This window comes from Martes martes, assembly GCF_963455335.1.
Source record: "Martes martes genome assembly, chromosome: 2".
NCBI lineage: Eukaryota > Metazoa > Chordata > Mammalia > Carnivora > Mustelidae > Martes > Martes martes.
Genome location: NC_137889.1, coordinates 182,735,857 through 182,757,286, shown reverse-complemented (window position 1 = coordinate 182,757,286; position 21,430 = coordinate 182,735,857). Strand labels below are relative to the sequence as shown.

The 21,430-nt window shown below is 38.6% G+C and overlaps 1 protein-coding gene across 1 annotated transcript in view; it reads left to right on the top strand.

Annotated features, from left to right (window-relative positions):
* Positions 1–18,780, top strand: part of CLOCK (clock circadian regulator) — a 131,832-nt gene extending 113,052 nt beyond the window's left edge. The window contains exons 17-23 of the mRNA XM_080796704.1: positions 3,034–3,134; positions 3,669–3,758; positions 7,264–7,416; positions 8,304–8,513; positions 9,203–9,408; positions 13,601–13,850; positions 16,604–18,780. Of these exons, the coding sequence (XP_080652830.1) occupies positions 3,034–3,134; positions 3,669–3,758; positions 7,264–7,416; positions 8,304–8,513; positions 9,203–9,408; positions 13,601–13,850; positions 16,604–16,783 (1,190 nt within the window). The 3' untranslated portion in view covers positions 16,784–18,780. The remainder of the gene's footprint in view (positions 1–3,033; positions 3,135–3,668; positions 3,759–7,263; positions 7,417–8,303; positions 8,514–9,202; positions 9,409–13,600; positions 13,851–16,603) is intronic.
* Positions 18,781–21,430: the final 2,650 nt, after the last annotated feature.

Genomic DNA, 21,430 nt, shown 5'->3' with positions numbered 1-21,430 from the left:
ACACTTTATCCTGAGTGTATTTTGGTTTGTTAGAAGAAACTATCTGTCAATATTATAAAGAAAGAATAACATATATGTACAAAAGTAAAATTTTAAATACATTGAAAGGATAGAATGTAACTGTAAAGATGAAAATTAAAGACTTTTACCAAAAAAGGAGAAAGGAGGAAAAAGAATATGATCAAATAGGTGAAGAGAATAGAGCCATACACTAGATTCTAGGTGTGTTTTCGTCTGTTTGTTAAAGTAAACTGCATCCCAAAATTGTAAAGAAAGAAAAACTTATATACAAAAATAAAATTAAATACAATGAGAGGATTGAATGTAAATGTAAAAATGAAAGTTAAAAAGATTACTAAGAAGTTCATAAGTAAAGGGACGCCTGGGTGGCTCAGTTGGTTAAGCAGCTGCCTTCAGCTCGGATCATGATCCCAGCATCCTGGGATCGAGTCCCACATCGGGCTCCTTGCTCGGCGGGAAGCCCGCTTCTCCCTCTGCCTCTGTCTGCCAGTGCTTGCTCTCGCTCTCTCTCTCTGACAAATAAATAAATAAAATCTTTAAAAAAAAAAAAGTTCATAAGTAAAAATTGGTTGAAAGAGGAAAGAGGAAAAAGAGTTAATTTTGAAAAATTAAAGAATCATGGGAAGAAGACCGTTTATTATATAAACTGTCTCCCCCTAGTGTTTGAGTTTTGCAGTTCTCTGTGATCAGTAAACTTGGTCTTGCCGACCTTCTGGGGGAGGGGCCTCTTGTACTGATTCTTAAGTGCGTTTGCCCCAGGTGGAATAATGGTACCGCCCTTGCCAGGGGCCAGGCTAAGTAATCTGTGCCTGATTGCTCCCTGTGGCTTTTGTTCCCTGAAGGTTTTCCATGCTGCGTTAGAGGATGAGTATGAGGTTGGTGTCTTCCCAATAACCAGTGGAGCAGAGAGCTCAGTGCCACACCGCTGAGTGCACCCTCAGGGAAAAGCAGTCAATCCCTACAGTATCCCTTGTTTCTGCTCACCTGGCCTGTGACCCAGCATTTCTGTTTCAGTCACGTAACCCCATTTTGAGTCTCCAAACCCTGAAGACTTCTGTGGCACATCCTCATGCCACTCCTGGAGGGGGGTGGTCTCGCTGTTGTTTGCAGTATATGGCAACCCCGAGGTGGGAGCCGACTCCTGGGCTCACTGATGATAGCCAGCTTCCCTGCTCTGATGCCTGGAAGCTCGTCCACACTCAGGCAGTCCCAGTCTTCCTGTGACCCTGGGGATCCTGAGACCACACCATCCCACTTAGTATTCGGTCCTGCTTCCGCCACCTGAGCACCTTTCATGCGGAGACGTCTCTCACCTGAGCAGGCTTCTAAAAGTTCTGATTTTGCACTCCGCTGCTGTATCACTTTCCAGTAGCCGGCTTTTGGAGGCTCCCTCCCCCGTACTTAGTTCATCTTCAGACATATGGCCTCAGCTTCCCTTCTCTGCACCTCCTGTCTTGCAGAGAGTGGTCGCTTTGCTATTTGTAGAGTTGCAGCTTTTCTTTTCTTAGATCTGTGGTTGAGTTCACAGGTGTTCAGAATGAGTTGATAGCTGTCTAGCTGAATTCCTGGGGCCAGAAAGAACTAAGGTTTCCTAGTCCTCTGCCATCTTGGACTAACTCCTGAATGTTATTTTTAATTCTTAATTTTTAATGAAGACTTGCATAATTATCATTGGATTAGTAACCTTCTTTTGTTTAAAGGGTTTAGCAGTTTAATTTCCCAGGGTATTACAACCATGTAAAGAAAAGGAGGTTGTTGGAACCACTGAACACCATAGGTAAAACATTAAAGAGGTGTTAAACATAGAATTTCTTAAATCTTAGGGGAAAAAGTTTTTCCTTTGTAGCTATGTTTCTCTTTTTATACATTTTATTTTACTGTGGTATGAATACTTCAAGTGAGATCTATCCTATTAAGTCTTCAAGCTTACAGTACATTATTGTTGGCTATAGATACAGTGTTGTAGTACAGATCTCTAGAGCTTATTTTTTGTACTTAATGGCAACATTACGCCCATTGATTATTAACTTTTTATTTTCCTTATCCCCCCGGTCCTTGTCAGTCACCATTCTACTCAGATTCAGTGAATTTCTCTATTTTAAATACCTCATAGGAGGGAGTCATGCAGTACTTGTCTTTCATTCACTGGCTTTTTCCACATAGCATAATGTCCTCAGGATTGATGCATTTTGTCTTATCTTGCAAAATTTCATTCTTTTTAAAGGTTGAGTAGTATTTCATTGTATATATATTACCACACTTTGTTTTTCCATTCATCTCTCAGTACACATTTTGATTGTTTCCACATCTTGGCTATTAAGAATAGTATGAGATCACTCTGCAGCCATAATGGAGAATAGTGCTGCCGTGAACATAGGAGTGCTAATATCTCTCCGAGATCCTAATTTCAGTTCTTTTGGATAAATACCCAGAAGTGGAATTGCTGAATCACATGTGGTAGTTCTGTTTTAATTTTTTTAGAAACTTCCATTACGGTTTCCCACAGTGGCTCCACCAATTTTAAGTGTGGAGGGGTTCCAGTTTCTTTACATTCTCAGCAACACTTCTTGTTTTTTTATAATAGCCATCTTGTCACAGGTGAAGTTGTGTCTCATTGTGGTTTTGATTTGCATTTCCCTGATGGTGAGTGACCTTGAACATTTCATATTCTAGCTGGCTATTTGTGTATCTTCTTGAAGAAATGTCTTTTTGTCTGTAGGCCATTTTTAAATGGAATTATTATTTTTGTTTTTTTTTTTTTTACTGTTGAGCTCTAGGAGTAGTAACTGTTTTTAAATATAAAGTTTTCCTATTTCAGATATATTCTTTGTCCTTAAGAAAGAAGTAATTAAAATGAATCCTCTTATTGTCATAGACTTCACTTTTATGAAATAATGTAGAAAAATAATTGAAAGTTTATTTTTAATTTATTGAATCCATCTTGAGATTTATCTTTGCAAATTATATTTTGTAAAGTACTAACACTGTTTCATTTTTGTTGACTAACCTCAGCAACACCAACAAAGATCCCAACGGACACAAGCACTCCTCCCAGACCGCATTTACCGGCTCATGAAAAGATGGCATCGAGGAGGGCATCATTCAGTAGTCAGGTAAACTTTATCTAGGTAGTACTTGTCTGAATAAGGATTTATTATAAGAGGGGGGGGGAATCATGTAAATTTTTAGAAATTCATTAATTCATTACCCTTTTTTATAAAGATCAGACTTGCTGTTGATAAATAATACTTGAGATCTTTCTCTTTTTGTGAAATCATTCTCAGACATATTCCTTTTGATTATTTTCCAGGTAAAATGTTAGATATTTCTTTTACTTAAGGAAAGTTAATAATTTAGAGCCATTTCACATCTAATTTCGAATACCACTCACCTTCAGTTATGTCCATTTAATTTTTATTAAGAGCCCATGCAAGGTAATGTGGCAGATGACTTAGAAGATGAAAGGATAAATAGGGAATGGGCACATCCAATGTAGAGGGGGTGATACGCATGCCTGTACTCCACTAAAAGTGTTATGAGGCAAATTGTAGTTCAGTTATAAAGATACCATGGTGCTATTTCTGGTGGAAGTACTGATGGATGGGAATAGTTGTCACTCCAGTGCTATTTTTTGTTTTGCTTCCTAGTCCATAAATTCCCAATCTGTTGGTCAGTCGTTAACACAGCCAGCGATGTCTCAAGCTGCAAATTTACCAATTCCACAAGGCATGTCCCAGGTATTTTTTGTTTGTTTGTTTCAGTTAAATATTTTAAAATGATAAATTGTTTTTAAGCTAATAGAGATTTTAAAAAATATATACTTTTAATGCAGTGAATGTCACCTGTTGGCATTTATAATGTCTGGGGGATATTTCTGATTGTTGGTGATTGTGGAGTATCACTGGCCCTTAATAGACAAGGGCCAGGGATGCTAGTTGTCTTTCAGGATGCAGGACAGTTTTGTGCAACAAGGAATTATCCTGGTTTATATGCTATAACACCCCCACTGGGAGACATTAAAGACAGAATGATACTAACAATGAAATAAAGTTCTTCTATTTGTTCTTCCTGTGACTGTTGGAAGACTCAGATAATTTTATTCACATATTCATTCATTTAAATATGGGACATTTATTGAGATACTTGAGTTATTGCAGGTGCCAGCACAAATACACATATACTATACAAATACACATATACTATACAAATACACATATACTATGAGACTTTATTACATCTAGAAGGAATGACCTAGAACTACAATGCGGTATTATATAGTCTGTGCTCAAGGTATGTAGGCTGATATGTGAGCACATTAGATGGACCTCTAATGCAGCCTGAGGAAGTGAAGGAAAACTTTCTGGAAGAATTGTTGCTGGGGTTGAGTCCTGAAGGAGGCCTGAATATAGAAATTAGCAGGAGAAAGGAGAGGCGTAACAAAAGTGACACTAAGTTACTTTTGATTATAACTTCTCAACTTGGAATTTATGACTGCATTCATTCAGTGTCTCAAACACATTAAAAATAGTAGGTAGTGGTAAAAATAATCCAAACTGTTTTGTCTGGTTAAATATACCTTGATGTAGCAGTATTTCAAATAATGATAGTCAACAATAGGTAAAAATGGTTTTCTAAAAATATCTTTGTCTTATATGGTTATTGTTTAAATTATACATATATAATTTTAGCCATTTTATGACACCTGTACAAGTATATTGACAATATTGTAAATTACCTAAACATTATAATCTTGACATTCAGCAACATATGATCATGTAACGTGCTTAAATATTATCTGTAGTTGTAATAGTTTTTATCAACATTTGTTCTGAAAGTTAGCAGATTTTTTAATGTAAATGTTTAGACTGGGCGCCTGGGTGGCTCAGAGGGTTAAGCTTCTGCCTTCGGCTCAGGTCATGATCTCAGGGTCCTGGGATCAAGTCCCGCATCAGGCTCACTGCTCAGCAAGGAGCCTGCTTCTCCCTCTCTCTGCCTACCTCTCTGCCTACTTGTGATCTCTGCCTGTCAAATAAATAAATAAAATCTTAAAAAAAAAAAAAAATGTAAATGTTTAGACATACTTTCAATTATTGGTTCATTAATCTCAAGTTACTGAATGAGTATTTCTTAACATTTTAAAGGGATATTTTCATGAAATTAGTAATATCTACTATGTCAGAAACATTAGTAAGTATTCAGATCTCATATTTCATTGAGCGATAAAGCCAAATACTTTGTCTCTTAGTTCTGTGATTTTATTTCCTGTTATTCTGCCTTCTGTGTTTGTATCTATTATTTGCATTTAATAGAAATCCTTTCAGTGTTGACAATGTAATGTTTACCCAAAAGTATAAATAACTTTTGTTAGGATAAAATACAATATTTTAAATATTTCTTAAAGGCATGAGGGAGCTGAGGCACAAAACTTGTAATGTTGTCTCCTACTTATTGTGATCTAATATAAGTTACAGTCTGATGATTGTCAACTCAAAAGACAGAGTTCCATACTTTTTGAAAGGTAATGTTCAGTATCCTCAACACAAACTTTTGAAGATAGAGAAAAAGGCTTTTTGGAGGGCTTTGCTCACTTTTAGATGCAGTTCACTGTAGCAGACTTTTTTTTTTTTTTTTTTTTTTAGATTTTATTTATTTGAGAGAGCATACAAGTTGCAGGGAGGAGCAGACTCCCTGCTGAGCAGGGAGCCTAGTGTGGGCTCGATTCCAAGACCACGGGATCTTGACCTGAGCCATAGGCAGATGCTTAATTGACTGAGCCACCCAGGTGCCCCTGTAGGAGACTATTTTAAGATTAAGGCACATTTCCAATAAATTGGAATTCTTTCTGCGATATCCTGTGCTAAATATTCATGGAAATAATTAAATGAGCAGGATACACTTAAGTGATGAATCACTAAGTGTGACTAAATTTCAAGCAGTAGTAAATAGAAGCTGTTTATGACTCAAGTAAAACCATGAAACAAGACTGAAAATCCTGGAAGTAGAATAACTGTTTGCATTCATGTATGCATTTATTCATTCATAATTGCTTAGTCTGTAACGGTCTACATTTCATACTTGTGAACATACAACTGTGAATAGTTTCAGCTGAAAATATGAATAAAAATATGGTTAGTTATCTGTTAGATTTTTATAACCTTCTAATGATGTGTACAAAGAGGCTGTTCTAGGGATGACAGAATTTGATATGAGTAACTCTAGGAGCAGGCTACTTTTTCATTTGTTATATGATAGAAATTAAGTAACTTGTTCTAGGAAATGATAGAGCCACAGTATGAGCTCTGGTCTTTTTGTTTTTTGTTGTTGTTATTTATTTTAGAAGAGAGCAAGCACGCATGTTCACAGGCAAGGGAGACGCAGAGGGAGAAAGAGAAAGTCTTCGGGTCCTGAAAGAGGAGAGGGAGAAAGAAGAAGTCTCATGCAGACTTTGTGTTGAGTGTGAGCCTGACACAGGGCTTAATCTCAGGACCTGGAGACCATGACCTGAGCCAAAATCAAGAATTGCAGGCTTGACCAACTGAACGCTGGTCTTCCAATGCCAGTGTGTACTTGTAATCAGGCAAGATCTGGTCAGAAGTCAGAAACCATACCAGAAATTTGAAATAGGGATAATAATAAAAAATTATTAACAGGGTAACAGGGTAACAGGGAATCCTAAATCATACAGGGATAATGGATGTAGAGAACAGCCACTAACTGTGAGGGGGGAGTACAGTATGCAAAGAAGGAACAACTTGGAAAACTCCCCCAGGCCTCCTCAACTTTTCTTCCTCCAGGCCTAGTTGAAACTCAGTTCCCATTGGGGCTGGTGTGGCTATAGCCACTGGATGAGAGAGAGGTTCACTGAGGTACCACAGACCAGGGCTGGAGAGCAGGAAGCCACCTGCTGGGTTACCAGCAGAAATTGCAGGGGAGCTTCCCATAAGGATGCCAGTAAGACTTGCTGGAAAGTCAAGGGATGCTCCTTTTGCAGTATCCCTCCAGCACCATTTACGGACATGACTAAGTTTGTGTCTGCTGATCAAGGAGAAATGATTATAGGGTCCAGCTCCAGTAGCAGAAAACCAAGCAAAGGTGGGTGAATTAGGGGCTGAGAGATAATACATTGAAAACTAGTGTAACATTCTTAGCTTGTGATATATACTACTTATTTTTCACGTCACACAATTATGAAGAGTAAGTGATTCTAAAATATGTTACACTTTTCCCAAACTGGTACTTCAGTTTCAGTTTTCAGCTCAATTAGGAGCCATGCAGCATCTAAAAGACCAATTAGAGCAACGGACACGGATGATAGAGGCAAATATTCATCGACAACAAGAAGAACTAAGAAAAATTCAAGAACAACTTCAAATGGTCCATGGTCAAGGGCTGCAGGTAAAGTTATTATATTTGAATACAAACAAAACATGCCATTCACATTTTGATTTCTTAGGAAAATTGACTTTTCTTTTTTTTTTTTTTTTGAAAACTGACTTTTCTTAATTAAAAATGAGAAGCAAGAGGTAACATTTCATCAGTTTAGTTCAATAAATACTCATTGATTTCCTACTCAGTATGATGGCATTTACACTCTGATTCATTCCTAAGAGTATTTCCATTAACATCGTTGTTTCTCCAGATTAAAGTCCTCTTTTTAGCAATCTAATTTTTAGTAAATTTAAACCCATAAAATTGTATTTTGTGTAGATTTCTAGGTACATTTAGGTAGAGTTTATAAATCAATCATCAATCATTATTTTAGTAAACTTCTGGTAGATATAATTCTAGTTAGTCTTATTTGATCAGTAGACAGGGCCACTAAAGTTGTATCTTTCAGCAGAAACAAGGATTTTGGAGAAGGGAAACTAAGTGAAAAAAGCTACTTCTGTCTGATGCCAGACATTATAAACAATGATTGATGAAAAACTGCCTGTCCACAGATCTTTGAGTAACACTGAGTTGGGGTAATGCTAGCTGGTAGAACAAACAGTGACCAACATGTAAAATATTCAAACAAGTAGAGGTTTTGAAATTTGTCACCCTTTTTCTGACAGTTGGAAACATGATAAGGTTATGGGATGACTGGAAGAATGGATAAGAATTAGGTTTTTTCCAGTAATTGTTTATTGCTAATTGGTCACTGAAAAAGACTTAACCATCCTGTTATTTGCTTTTTAAACTCAATTTGTAGCTTGTTTTTGCTTTCTCTTTTTAAAATTGCTCTCATTCTTCTTTGTTTTTAATCGACAAAGCTCATTTTAATGTAATCTTTATTTTTAAAGATGTTTTTACAACAGTCAACCCCTGGTTTGAGTTTTGGTTCTGTTCAACTTTCTTCTGGAAATTCATCTAACATCCAGCAACTCACACCTATAAATATGCAGGGCCAGGTCGTTCAAACTAACCAGATTCAAAGTGGAATGAATACTGGACACATTGGCACAACTCAGCATATGATACCGCAGCAGACTTTACAGAGTACATCAAGTCAGGTAATGGATCAAGTGCAATGAGCTCTGGAGTGTTGAGTGATTGAAATGTACACTATTGCAGAAACGAAAATGAAGGTCTATCTGAAATAATTCTATATTTTAGCTTTTAATAGTAATAATTAGAAGGTTAGTTTTGAGGGTGTGATCATTAAAATATTTTGTGCAAAATTGTCAAAATGTCAATGTTATAAATGCTTTCAGTATTTTGACATTTAAAAATTTTGCAGTTTGTTAAAAATGAACATACAGGCTACTTCTGTGTGTTATAAAGGTTTGACTTACAAAAGAGGGTGACCAGGAAACACATTACTATGAAGAATAAGCTATTAACAGTAGTGATAGTTTAATCAGTAATCTAGGAAATTTGATGCAGGTAATTGGTATACAGTGACTATAAATCCCAAGACTTTAGGTGAAATCTGTCAAGATGTCTAACGTCCATCACTCACTCTGGGCATTTAACAGAAGTTCTAAAGTTCGTAGTTTATATTCCAACGAGATACTGAAGACTAATTCATTCTCAGTTACTACAGGTTTCTTTCCTTTGTAGTTAGATTTCTCCCAGAGTAATATGTCCTGCTTCTCCTTTTTTGGTCATGTCAACTGTTGTTAGAGTAATGAATAGTAGATGCATATTTCCTAAAAAAAAATTTTCATTGAATTCATCTGTAATATCTTCTATTTTCTAGCAGAGTCAACAGAATGTATTGAGTGGGCACAGTCAACAAACATCTCTTCCCAGTCAGACACAGAGCACTCTCACAGCCCCACTGTACAACACTATGGTGATCTCACAGCCGACAGCCGGAAGCATGGTCCAGATCCCGTCTAGCATGCCGCAGAGCAGTACCCCGAGTGCTGCAGTAACTACATTCACTCAGGACAGACAGATCAGGTAGTTGTCATAATTCAGTCATTCCGAAGTTGTAAAAATTGATGAATTAAAAAACTGATTTGATTTTTAAAAATTTGATTTTAGTTTGTAGCCAACTCCCACCAGCATTCTTGAATTAGAAATAAAAATGCAGAAGGGTTCTGGATGGCGCAGTTGTTTAAGCGTCTGCCTTTGGTTCGGGTCATGGGCCATCTCAGTGTCCCGGGATCAAGTCCCGTGTCGTGCTCCCTGCTCAGTGGGGAGTCTGATTCTTCCTCTCCTTCCTTCTCACGCTCTCTCTCTTGCTATCCCTCTCTCCTCTCTCTCTCAAAAAAAAAGGGCAGAATATGTCCATTGTTTAAGGATGTTACTATTTTATTATAACAGTAAATTTTGTTTCCTATCCAAAAATGTTCTACTGAATATTACAGAGTCCAGTATCCATAGCAGACTGTTAAAGGAGTTTTATGACAGGCTTTGTGTGATTCTGAAACTTTCAACATTTTAATACAAATGTTGATGAGTTTTCATGCAGTAACAATGGCTAAGGTTTATACTTCCATGGTGTGTATGGGTTATGGAATAAAAGTAGCTTACCTTTCTTGAGTTTGTTGAGTACTGTGCTAGGCGCTCAAAATACACTATATCATTGATCTTGTTTGTTTGTTTGCTTGTTTTTAAGATGTGGTTAGGTCTTTAATTTCCCAGATAAGAAAATAGTGAGTTTATAGTAATTTGGTTAGGGGCTTGTAGATAGTTAAAGGGGGGTGATGAGTAGTTTCTAAATTTAAGCCTGGGTATCTGATTTCAAAACTCAAGTACTTAAGTTTATAGTACACTGAACTTTTTTGGGCCATTCTAGAAAAACAGCCATTTATGACTTATTTTAGTGGGCAGTCCAAATAGTTGACATAGAAACAAATATTTTGAAGAAATGCCATTATTTCAAATTATTGGGAAGCTTTCTCTTAACTACTCTGGGATCTCTATGGTTTTAAAACGTCTATTTTAAATACTTTTTAGTTTTTATTTTACTGCAATACAAGTAGGCTGCTGCTTTTATAATACAATTTTGTTGTATCAAGCTATGTAATAGATTTGATTAAATCCTATTAATTTCCAAAGAGTAAAGAAGCTGTAGGATCATAGAGGCAGTGAGAGCACAGAGAACTTATTGCTTCTCTTTGGAACTCAGTTCCTCAAGTGAAGTCCAACTTCTCGCTCCGACATTCTAAAAGGAGGTATTATGAATGTGCTCCATAGAAATGTAGAGGATTACTTTTAAAGCCTGAGGAAGACATCATTAATCTAGAATGCTGATGTGCATTTTGGAGGATACAATTTAGCAACTATTTGTGGACCTTTTTTTTGAGGTGAAAATATATACTTCAGCAACCATTGGCATTCTACTTAAGTGAGTATGGCACATTCCTTGTCCCAAGAGAATGATCAGACTTATAAGCCATAGAGGGTTAAACAAATCAGTATTATTTGTCATGATAAATACTTCTTCCTAGGTCTTTAGAAAAAGGAAGTTAGCAGTTTTATGGGTTGAGGCAAACAGCTGAAGAGAGGAGTGTGGCCAAGGCCAAGCTTCACAGAGGAGGTACTTGGCCCAAGTCTTAAAGAGCTAGACTTTCTCATGCGGCAGGGACTCTCACAAGGGAAATTTAAACAAAGGGAGTAGTGGATATGAAATCACAGAAGTGGGAGTTAAGCATGAAGTAGATTGAAGAATGTGTCTTAGTGCCAGAGATGGGTGAAGTATTCTCATCACATTCTATCAGTGACCAGTTAGGGCAATTTCTTTTAAGATTAGAGATAAATGGGCATTTAGTACTTCTGTGCCCACGCCACTTTGAAAATGTTACTTTCTCTTTGGGCATCATTCTCCGTATGTCAGTTTTTTAATTATTTTCTACATATTTTTTGCATTAAGTAATACATTCAGCCCTGAAGTATATAAAATAAGAGTATTTTATTTTCAGGATTTGGTATGGATTCAAAAATGGATTTATTTTGTCTTACAGACCACATAAATAATAAAGTTAATTTCTACTAACTTTAATACCATTATGTACTTGACACGGTGTATAACTGCAGTGATGTCGTGCTCCAGTCACAGTGGAGTCATAGCTCTGTAATGGCCAATGTTAGAAACTAACTTCATCTCACAGAAAAGGCAAATAGAAATACTATTGTTCCCTGAACAGGTATCATTTTTTGTTGTTGTTGTTTTATTAAAATAGAAGAAGGAAGGTGGGGAGGGAGCAAGTATTAGTGAATTCTAACACAGTGGGTGTATGCTACATCGATGAATTTACAAATTGAGGATATTTTTATTCAGTGTTAGAAGGTCGTTTAATTTTGAATTATGTTCATAAGGTACAACTTGCAGTGTATAAGTATTTTCTGTAAACCTAATAGAAAGGTCTTTAAAAATCCCTTATGATAGCTTTAAGTTTATTCATGATTAGCAAAATGAACACATGCCACAATAGCTGATTCCCCAAGTACCTAGAAAAAGGAAGGTATTTTTTAATAGGTTTAAAACTTTTTTTCATTGTGGTAAAATACACATGAAATTTACCACATCGGCTATTTTAACATGTACATTTCTTTGGCATTGAGTACATTTATACTGTTGGGACCATCACTACCATCAATCTCCATAACTTTTTCCTTACTTCCCCCGCCCCCCCCAGAACTTTTTTCTTAGTCCCAAACTGAAACTCTGCCCCATTGAACAATAATTCCCCATTCCACCTCCCCTCTAGGTCCTGGAAGCCACCATCCTGCTTTCTAAGCACATAAATCTATGACTCTGACTACTCTAGACACTCTAGATTACAGATGGAATCATACAATATGTGTGTCTTTTGTGACTGGCTTATTTCACTTGCACAGTGTTCTCAAGGTTTGTCCATGTTGTAGCATGTGTCAGAATTTTATTCCTTTTATTTTAAGATACATATTTATTCATTCATTGTTCATTCATTCATTCAGAGAGTGCAAGTGGGGAGGGACAGATGAGAGAGGATCTTAAGCAGGCTCCACATTCAGAGCCCAGTGTGGGTCTTGATCTCAGGACGCTGAGATCATGACCCGAGCCGAAATCAAGAGTCGAATGCTTAACCTACTGAGCCACCCAGGTGCCCCGATTTTACTCCTTTTTAAGGCTAAATAATATTTCATTGTGTGAATACACCGTGTTTTGTTTACTCATTCATTGATGGACACTTGGGTTGCATCCATCTTTTGGCCATTGTGAATCATGCTGCTGTGAACATGAGTGCACAAGCATCTGAGATCCTGCTTTCAGTTCTTTTTAGGTATATACCCAGAACTGGGATTGCTGGATCGTGGTAATTCTGTATTTAATTTTTGGAGAATAGTCCTGCTGTTTTCCTTAGTAGCTGCACTATTTTATTATTCCTACCAGCAATGCATGTTATAATTTCTCCATATCTTCACCAGCACTAATTTGTTCTATAATAGCCATCCTGACAGGTGTGATTCACATTTCCCTGCACATTTTTCATTTGCTTATTGACCATTTGTAGATCTTCTTTAGAAAACCATCTATTCCAGACCTTTGCCTATTTTTTAATCAGATTGGTTATTGTTGAGTTATAGGATTGTTTTATATAATATATATCAGATACAGGATTTGCGGATAATTTCCTCCCACAGAGTAGGAGAAAGAGAAATTGTCTTTCCCTGTGCTGATAGTGTCCTTTGATATACAAAAGTTTTTAATTTTGATGTCCAGTTTATCTTTCGTTGCCTGTGTTTTTAGCGTCATATCCAAGAAATCACTGCCCAATCCAGTGTCATGAAACTTACCCTGTTTTTTCCTAAGAGTTTCGTAGTTGTAGCTCTTATGTTTAGTGCTTTAATCCAGTCTGACTTAAATTTTGTATGTGGTGAATGGTAAAGATCCAACTTCATTCTTTTGCATATAGTTGTCCAAGAAATTTACATTTTTGTTTGTGATCATTTCATTTTGCTACATACATTTTTGTTTTACTGGTATTCCCAAAGGCATCTTTAAAAATGTGAAACAGGAAACGAAATTGGAACGTACAGCTTTTAAAAACTAAACTGGCAGTATCATTGGGTATTATCTTAGAGGAGCATTCAGCCCACCACCTTTTATAATATATACGTTACACTTCTGACTCCCCTTCTTCTCTTTCTTTCCTCTTCACAGATTTTCTCAAGGTCAGCAACTTGTGACCAAATTAGTAACTGCTCCCGTAGCTTGTGGGGCGGTCATGGTACCTAGCACAATGCTCATGGGTCAGGTGGTGACCGCCTACCCTACCTTTGCTCCACAACAGCAGCCGCCGCAGACACTGTCAGTCACGCAGCCGCAGCCGAGCTCCCAGGAGCAGCAGCTCGCTTCGGTTCAGCAACCGTCTCAGGCTCAGCTGACGCAGCCGCCGCAGCAGTTCTTACAGGTAATTCCCCCGAGGGGGAGCTCTCCCATTTCCTTCTACAGAGTGAAATTAGGCATTAAAAGAACAATTTTGTAAACCATCTGAAAAATCCATAAAAGCTTACTGTATAAGTGAAATTTCTGGAAGGGCAGAAAGCTTGTCCTCGTTAGCTGTTCTTTCTTCCTGTGTTTGGTCTTTGGAAGACATTTAGCTCTGCCATGGGCATACCTGGTTATCTGAACTAGTGGATAGAATAAGTAGCTACTTGCTGTCCACATCAAGGTACTTTATATAGAGCTCTGTCTGGCTGGAGTTTCTGGAATTCAAACTCCGTCTTCCTTTTAGTGGCCCATCAAACATGCGCTCCTACAGGCCAGGGGCATCAAAAGGGATTTTTGGAAAAATTAGAGGCATTACCTTAAATTATTATGTTGGATTAAATCTTAGAAATGATTTTTTGGTTGTAAGTTAATGTCAGAGGAGAAATACTGTGGCGGGCCGTGTATTGTCATCATTGAGAATGCGGGCTCTGGAGTCGGGCTGCCCGGAGACTGAGTCACTGCTCTTCCACATGCTGTGTGCCCTTTGGCAGGTTACTTACTAAAATTCAGCGTCTTCATCTATAATATGGAGGTGCTCACAGTTCACACCTCGTGGGTCAACAATGCGCATAAGTCACTGAACATAGAAGCACAGAACTAGCTGCATTTATGAGCACTGTCTTGATCAATGGAGTAAACACTCAGATTAGCCAAAAATGCAGACACATATTTCATCACATATCTCCCGTATCTCAGTAGATTGGATCTGTTTATCTAAAGGGTAGAGAAGAAAGTTAACCTAGGTTGGGATCCTCAGCTGGGAATTCAGCAGGATACATTTCTGGACCTCAGCAGCCTCCTTGGAGCACACAGTAGCAGGTTTTGACTTCTGGAAATCCAGCTTCTTTGTTCTGGCCTATGGGGAGCAGTTTTGAATACAGGCTAGCCTAGATTCATCTGGAGACCAGTCCGTGGAGGCCAGCCACATACCGTATCATCAGTTTTAGAGTCATGCAGATGTATGATTATGTATGTATGATGGTATGATTAGAAAATTTAGTATTAGACTGTATACTCAGGCATAAATACATCCTTACTCTACCACCCTTAGTATTACGGTGCAAGTAGAGTTCTTGGAGAGAACAGAAAACTAAAACAAGTTAGTTGCCTAAATACCTCTGAGAGTCCTACTGACAGCCCCTTAGACCTGAAGCCTATACTGCAGCTATTAGTGACTAGGTTAGCTGTTGTTATAAATGAATTAATAACTAGAATTTACAATAAGTTATAAACTATTTTCTATAGAAAATCATACTCAATGAGAATTGAGCAAAACCTTAAAAAAGGAGAGAACCTGCCTTAGGATCTCAGTCTCCTAAATCAGGGAACAAGGGCCCTTAAAAGAACAGGCACTCTCTTCTCCCCTGCTTCTGAAAGAAGAATTCCAGAGACATGAGACCCCTAAAGAAATAAGATCAACAGTATCGTTTAGAAATACACTTCTGTGTAGAGAGTTAGTTTAAATTTGGCTTTTCTGATTATATAACATCTCGTTCCAAAATATGCCTCTGTTGTAATCCTGTAAAGCTCACAAATATCCTGAGTTTTTTGTTACAAAAGCTTTTCCTAAATAACAGAGAAAGAAGTTTGTCCAGGTCTTTGGCAAAGCTTAAGGTTCCAAGATCTGCCCATGTGTGTCTGTGTGTGTGTGTGTGTGTGTGTGTGTGTGTGTGTGTGTATGCACTTGTGCCCTTTATTTGCATTTGCAAAGGTCTCCCATCACAGTCCCATATTTGGATGAGGAGCCCTGCATCAGTTTGTGTTGCCAGTAGTGAGGAAGAACATCCATTGTAAAAATCCACTTTCTTTGGTTTAATTCTCTTTGTATCACCAGAAATCGGAATCAGGTGAAAGAAACTGGCTCATGGAGTTGAGACTTGCCCAAGGTTACACACTTGATAAATGGCAGAGCACAGCTCAGATCCAGGGTTTCTGGTGTCACATCCTGTGCCCTTGTTTTTTTGTTGTTGTTTTGTTTTTTAAACCACACTGCTACATATATAGGACTTAAGTCTCTCACTTTGCCCTCATTTTTGTGGTACTTCTAAATAATAATAATGCTAATATTTAGTCTTCATAAAAACCCAGTGTGGAGGCACTTTATCTTTATTTTGTAAATGAAGAAACCAAGGCCCAGAGAAGTAAGTAGTTTGAACAAGTGTCACAGTCTAGAGAATGGCTTCGCCAGAGTTTGAACCCGGTGGCCCACGCTTTCGGCTCCTGAAGGGCTGCTCTAACCAACTGAAGGAGCCTGCGCAGAAGGCCCTGTTTGACTGTGGAGTATCTGTGTTTCTTGCATTCTCAGCTGCACTTGCATTTTACTCATTTTACTGTCTGTTTAAAATTGCGGTCTTTAAGGCAAAAAGTACGTGTGGTTGGTCTCAAGACAGACTGCTTTCTATACCAAAAAATATCTAGCTCAGTTCCCTTAAAAAATAAATTAAAAAAAAATTCTATATTGTCAAAAAGAAAGGAAATTCTATATTGTTAAAAAGAGAGGAAATCTCATAAGCATTTTCTAAAATATTATTTTTAAATGAGAAGATAAAAAATGATGTAGATTATGTGGAACTTAAGGATTCTGTCCCTGTCCAGAGTAGAAACCTTGAGTAAATCTTGATGTGGACAGATTAACCCGGTAAAGCAATGCTGTATAATGCACTTGTTTTTTAGACTTCAAGGTTGCTCCACGGGAGTCCTTCCGCTCAGCTCATCCTCTCTGCCGCGTTTCCACTACAGCAGAGCGGTTTCCCTCCAGCGCATCACCAGCAGCACCAATCTCCGCAGCAGCAGCAACTGCACCGGCACAGGACGGACGGGCTGAACGACCCTTCCAAGGTTCAGCCGCAGTAGCACACACGCCTCCTCTCTGACCTCGGGGGAGGAAGGGCTTGTCCAGAGCAGTTGCTCAGATGATCTGAGGCTACGAGGAAAAGTTCCAGCAGTTTCACAAGATGCAGTGTTGAGTGTTGTAGTTTCTGGGATTGGTTAGCAGGGAAAACGCTGCCTAGCGCTCCAGATGTCCTTGCAGTACCAGCCAGCAGGAGAGGATCACGGGGCCATAGCCAGTTCTGACAGTGTTTTCCTCGCCCAGCTGTTTTCTCGATGGAAAAAGTGTATTGCCAAATGTTAAGAAGCTCAGCTATGAAACACGACCTCCAGTCAATCAGAAAGGCACTAACAACGTTAGTAACTTTTAGTGGTTCTGTGCCTGTTTCCGTGTTACAGAGGACACACCACTGTCACGTCAGGGGTTGCTTACAATGATGCCATGAAGACAGTCCAGTAGATGCAGTAGGCCCCCTTCCCCATTCCTTCTCCCTTTTTCAGATAATGATTGGATAGTCATTAATTTCAGAATGTTGTGTGTTTCAAATTCTCTATGTATAGATGCTGTAAAAAATTATGTATATGTCTGGATAAAAGGAGAAGAAAGCAAAACGTTTTGTAAGCTGCATGAAAGCATTATCTTCTCGTAGGTCTATTTCCTTAGATTGACACCATGTACAAACCAGTACTTTCTCTGTTTCCCCTTTTGTTTACAACACAGTAGTGTTCTCACTTTCCGGGGCACAAGGCTTTTTGTTCATACTTTGGCTGTGATGTCACAGTTTGTTCAGTGAGGTATGATGTGCTGCTGGGAATGGATATTTTTTTCCAGGTTAAATTATTGAAGCAACAGGATTTCCAAGTTACTCAGAAATATCCCTCATTTCATTATTTTTCATGTAGGTTTGAAAATAGGATTTGCACTGCTTTATTTTAGATGGTTGGAAGTTTCGGTCACATATTTTGATACAGTTCATAGTTGGAAATAGTTGTGTAAACGGCTTTCAGTAAGCCTGAAAGTCATTTCAAGAATGTTCCAGTTATAGGAGTAAAATTTGCACACAAAAGATTTTAGGCACTTTTTAACATTCTCACTGGTGGGAATTTTAACTTTTAGGATTTGTTGGAATCTTTTTATTATATCCTTCACAATTTCAATGCTTCTTTTAGTCAGAAATGATTCAGGGTTATTTGAGAGAAAAAAAAAAAAACCCATAGTGCCTTGATTTTGATTCAGGTGATAACTCACCATCTTGAACTCATTGTCTGGTTTCAGTAGCAGTTTCGAAACCTTAGTACATTTTTAACAGCATGTGGGTGTCAGTGCCATTAAGATTCTCCTCAGTTCCCAGGAAGACTGCTCTGAGTCTCTTGGACTGGAGGTACAAATAACTTGGTGGGGGGGGGGGGCGGGGTGACATCCTAACACTACCAGAGTCATTGATGTGATCACAAAATTATTTCCCTAAATCAACATCTTCCTTTCAAGCTAAACAGTTAAGAATTACCTGTAAGTATTTTCTCAATATGATGTTGATATTCCTACAAAGAAAAGAGAAGGGGTAGGAACTGGCTTTGCCTTCACCGTAACAGTAGAATATTGTAAACTCACATGCTTTCTAAACATGAACTAAGATTTCATTTGGCAATATTAGATTCTAAAGGTAATAAATTCCAACAGAAATTACATAAAGCATTTTATAGATTTTTATGGTACTAATAATTAAATTTACAACTATAGAGCAAAGGATAATTAATGAAAATATCTTATTAGAGTATCAAAAATTATTACTGAGGAAAGGGAGGATGGCAAGCTGGTAATATATCAAAATTGACCTTAAAAGAAAATGTATAACAGAACTGAGGCTGTTAAGCATAAGGTTTTGAGCAATGAAAACAACCTACTACAGAATTGCTCTTAAGCTCAGTTCTTAGGACTTTTCTGTCCTCCACTTTGCTCTCATCCCAAAGGGATATACTTTGTCTTTCTGTAGACAACTGTACTTGGGCACACTTAAACTAAAAAGTTATATTGAAAAAGAAAATAACCAAAGAAAGTTGGTACCTACCCTTCTACAAAAGAAGTGTCACTAGATACCAATCAATAATTAACATATCAAGAAGCTCCTCTTCTAGCTAAATGATCTGGATGAAGAGATTTCTGACTTCCTCATGAATGTCACGAACAGTTGGCGGAGTGTGTGTGTAACTTGAGCACAGGTACACATAGACGAAACTGATGTTGTATAATACGGCAACAGTATTAATTTTCTCCCCTTTCAAATTGCCTTTCTCAACCTCATGCCATTCCATATATATCTGAGTTGTGCCTCATTTGTTCATTGGCAGTATCTAGCGGTATGGGTGACAGAAGATACGAAGAACTGTTCTGTTGAGATTTATCCTCTAAACACCATACGTAGAAGGAACGCTGGCCGGCTGTGAGTACTGTGTACTTAGGTTAACAAAGGCAAAGCGTAAGACAAGCCGCAAGGTAAAGCTGTAGACTGTTCACATTCTCCTCTACCAGTTCCTTCAAGTATTTTCCGTATTTGGGAAGGAGAATTAGATCAGATGTCATTTTGTAATTACTGTTGCTCTTCACAGCTCATTTTTGCCCGTGGAGTGGATTGCTGAATTTCAAGGAGCGGCGAGCTGCTGGCCCTTTTCTGGCAGTACGAACCGTTGTCCAAGAGCGAGGGAGCACCAGCGGCCTGGGCTCCTTCTGTGTTTTCCTCCTGCTTTCCTTGAACTTGGGTTGCAGAGCTGTCCCGCCCCCCACCCCCCAGTCACTGAGACTTGACGTTCTGAAGAAGATTCCGCAGTTGCCTCTTGTTCATCTCCGGAGCCAAAGTTGTTCCTTAAAATCCCAAATCTGCGTAATGAAAAAACACCAACTAGAGACACCTTTCAGCTACTTCAGAGTCATTACCTTCCCTCTGCTTTACTCTCACAGAGATTTGATTTTTCTTAAAAAACATCTTGTTCTGGGTGGCACTTTTAGGTCCGAAACTATTGAAGCCATGGGGAAATGTTAGCTGCTCCGCGAGGATCAGTCAGGCTGCTGCTGAGAGTGGTGTCAGACCAGAACCCGGACACTCAAAAGTTACTCCGATTTTTGGTAGAATGTATCAGAGAAAAAGCTAACAGGAGGGATGGGGAATGCACCTGAGCAAGTACGACCCTTCCGCCTCCAAACTCTGTCCTAAGCTGAGGGGGTCATTTGCATCCCATGCTCTGCTTTGTCACTTAAATTTGGTTTAGGAATATACTAGAAATTAGAGGATGCCAGGGACTTAGAGAAGTTGGTTATAGAATACTCCATGCAGAACAGTGAAAATGTGATTTGGATTCTGCCGAAGCACTAGTTTTTGGTCATTGCCTTAAAGCGGTCTGCTTGCGGGTCGTTCGGGCGGAGGCGGAGGCGGTGCGGTGCCGTGCAGGGCAGGTGCTCCGGGGAGGGGAGCCTTTGTGCGAGAAGCCTTGGAAAGGGACCCCTTCAAGTAGTACTTTCTCTGGCTCCACACAATCCTTTAAAATGAGTTTAAACTGGATATTACTCAACTTGTTTTCTGATGTTTCCACTACAGTGAGGTAAACCTTTCGTTTTTGTAAGGTGGAAGGCAAATAGCGTTTTACTCTAGGATTGACCATTTCTCCCTTTTTCTTTTGCTCTAGTTCTTTCTTTGATGATTGAAAGTTTGTCAGTGAACATTTGTGTAAAACTCATTCGAGTCTGTGACCTTTCCAGTATCTGTGACCCTGCTCTTCAGCCCCTGGGAGTCGATGTTGGAAGGTGTAAACACTGGAAATTACTATTGCCGAGTGAGTCTAGCCAGGAGTAGGCGGACTGGGATTTTCAGATGAGGGGAAAGAAACAGCACAAAGGCACTTGCCATTTTACTAGTGATTGGAGAGCGAGACCCTCTGAAGTTTGTTTGGGTCGGGTGAGCATTCCTCTGAAAGGAGCTTCTGAAATAAATGCAAAGGAAAAGAGTCGACTATTTTTATAGCATATTTAATATATTTGTATATAACTATGAGTATAGTAGGAACCCTCCACATGCCTCCCCCTTTTCTAAGTTTCTCCCCCTTTTGCCATAGCACTCGTAGAGCCTCATCTGCATGAGTAACGTGCCTGCTGTCAGCCTACCAAAAGATAGTGCTGCTGCTTTCTGAGACAGGTGAGAGGAGCCACCTCTCATGCCCGGGGATCCTTTCTGTAGGACTAGCACACACTCTTCAAACAACATACCGCAGTCTGAAAGCATCATTTTGAAATGTAACAAGCACTTTATTGCAACTATTCATTTTGATAAAGTTTATTACCTTAGGCATTACCGTTTCTAAAGGATCCCCAGATCATCACTTAGGTGAAATTTAAAAATAACACATTTCTGAGAAATGTTTAGATCCAGTGAACCGTAGCAGGTTTATGGGAGTGATTTCAAGGTAGCCAAATGAATTTTGACTTTGGTTTTGAATGTGGTGGAGTCAGGAGATTGTAAAATGCCTAGTTCCATTTCGACACTATTGTAAACCTATCTTGCCTATTGTGTGGACACCAAAAGAGACCAATGAGCCTGTTTATTTTCAGAGGTCTAGGAAAATTGCATCAGTGTGAATAGATGTATAGAACTAACCTAAAAGTGACTGGTAGTAATATTTTAG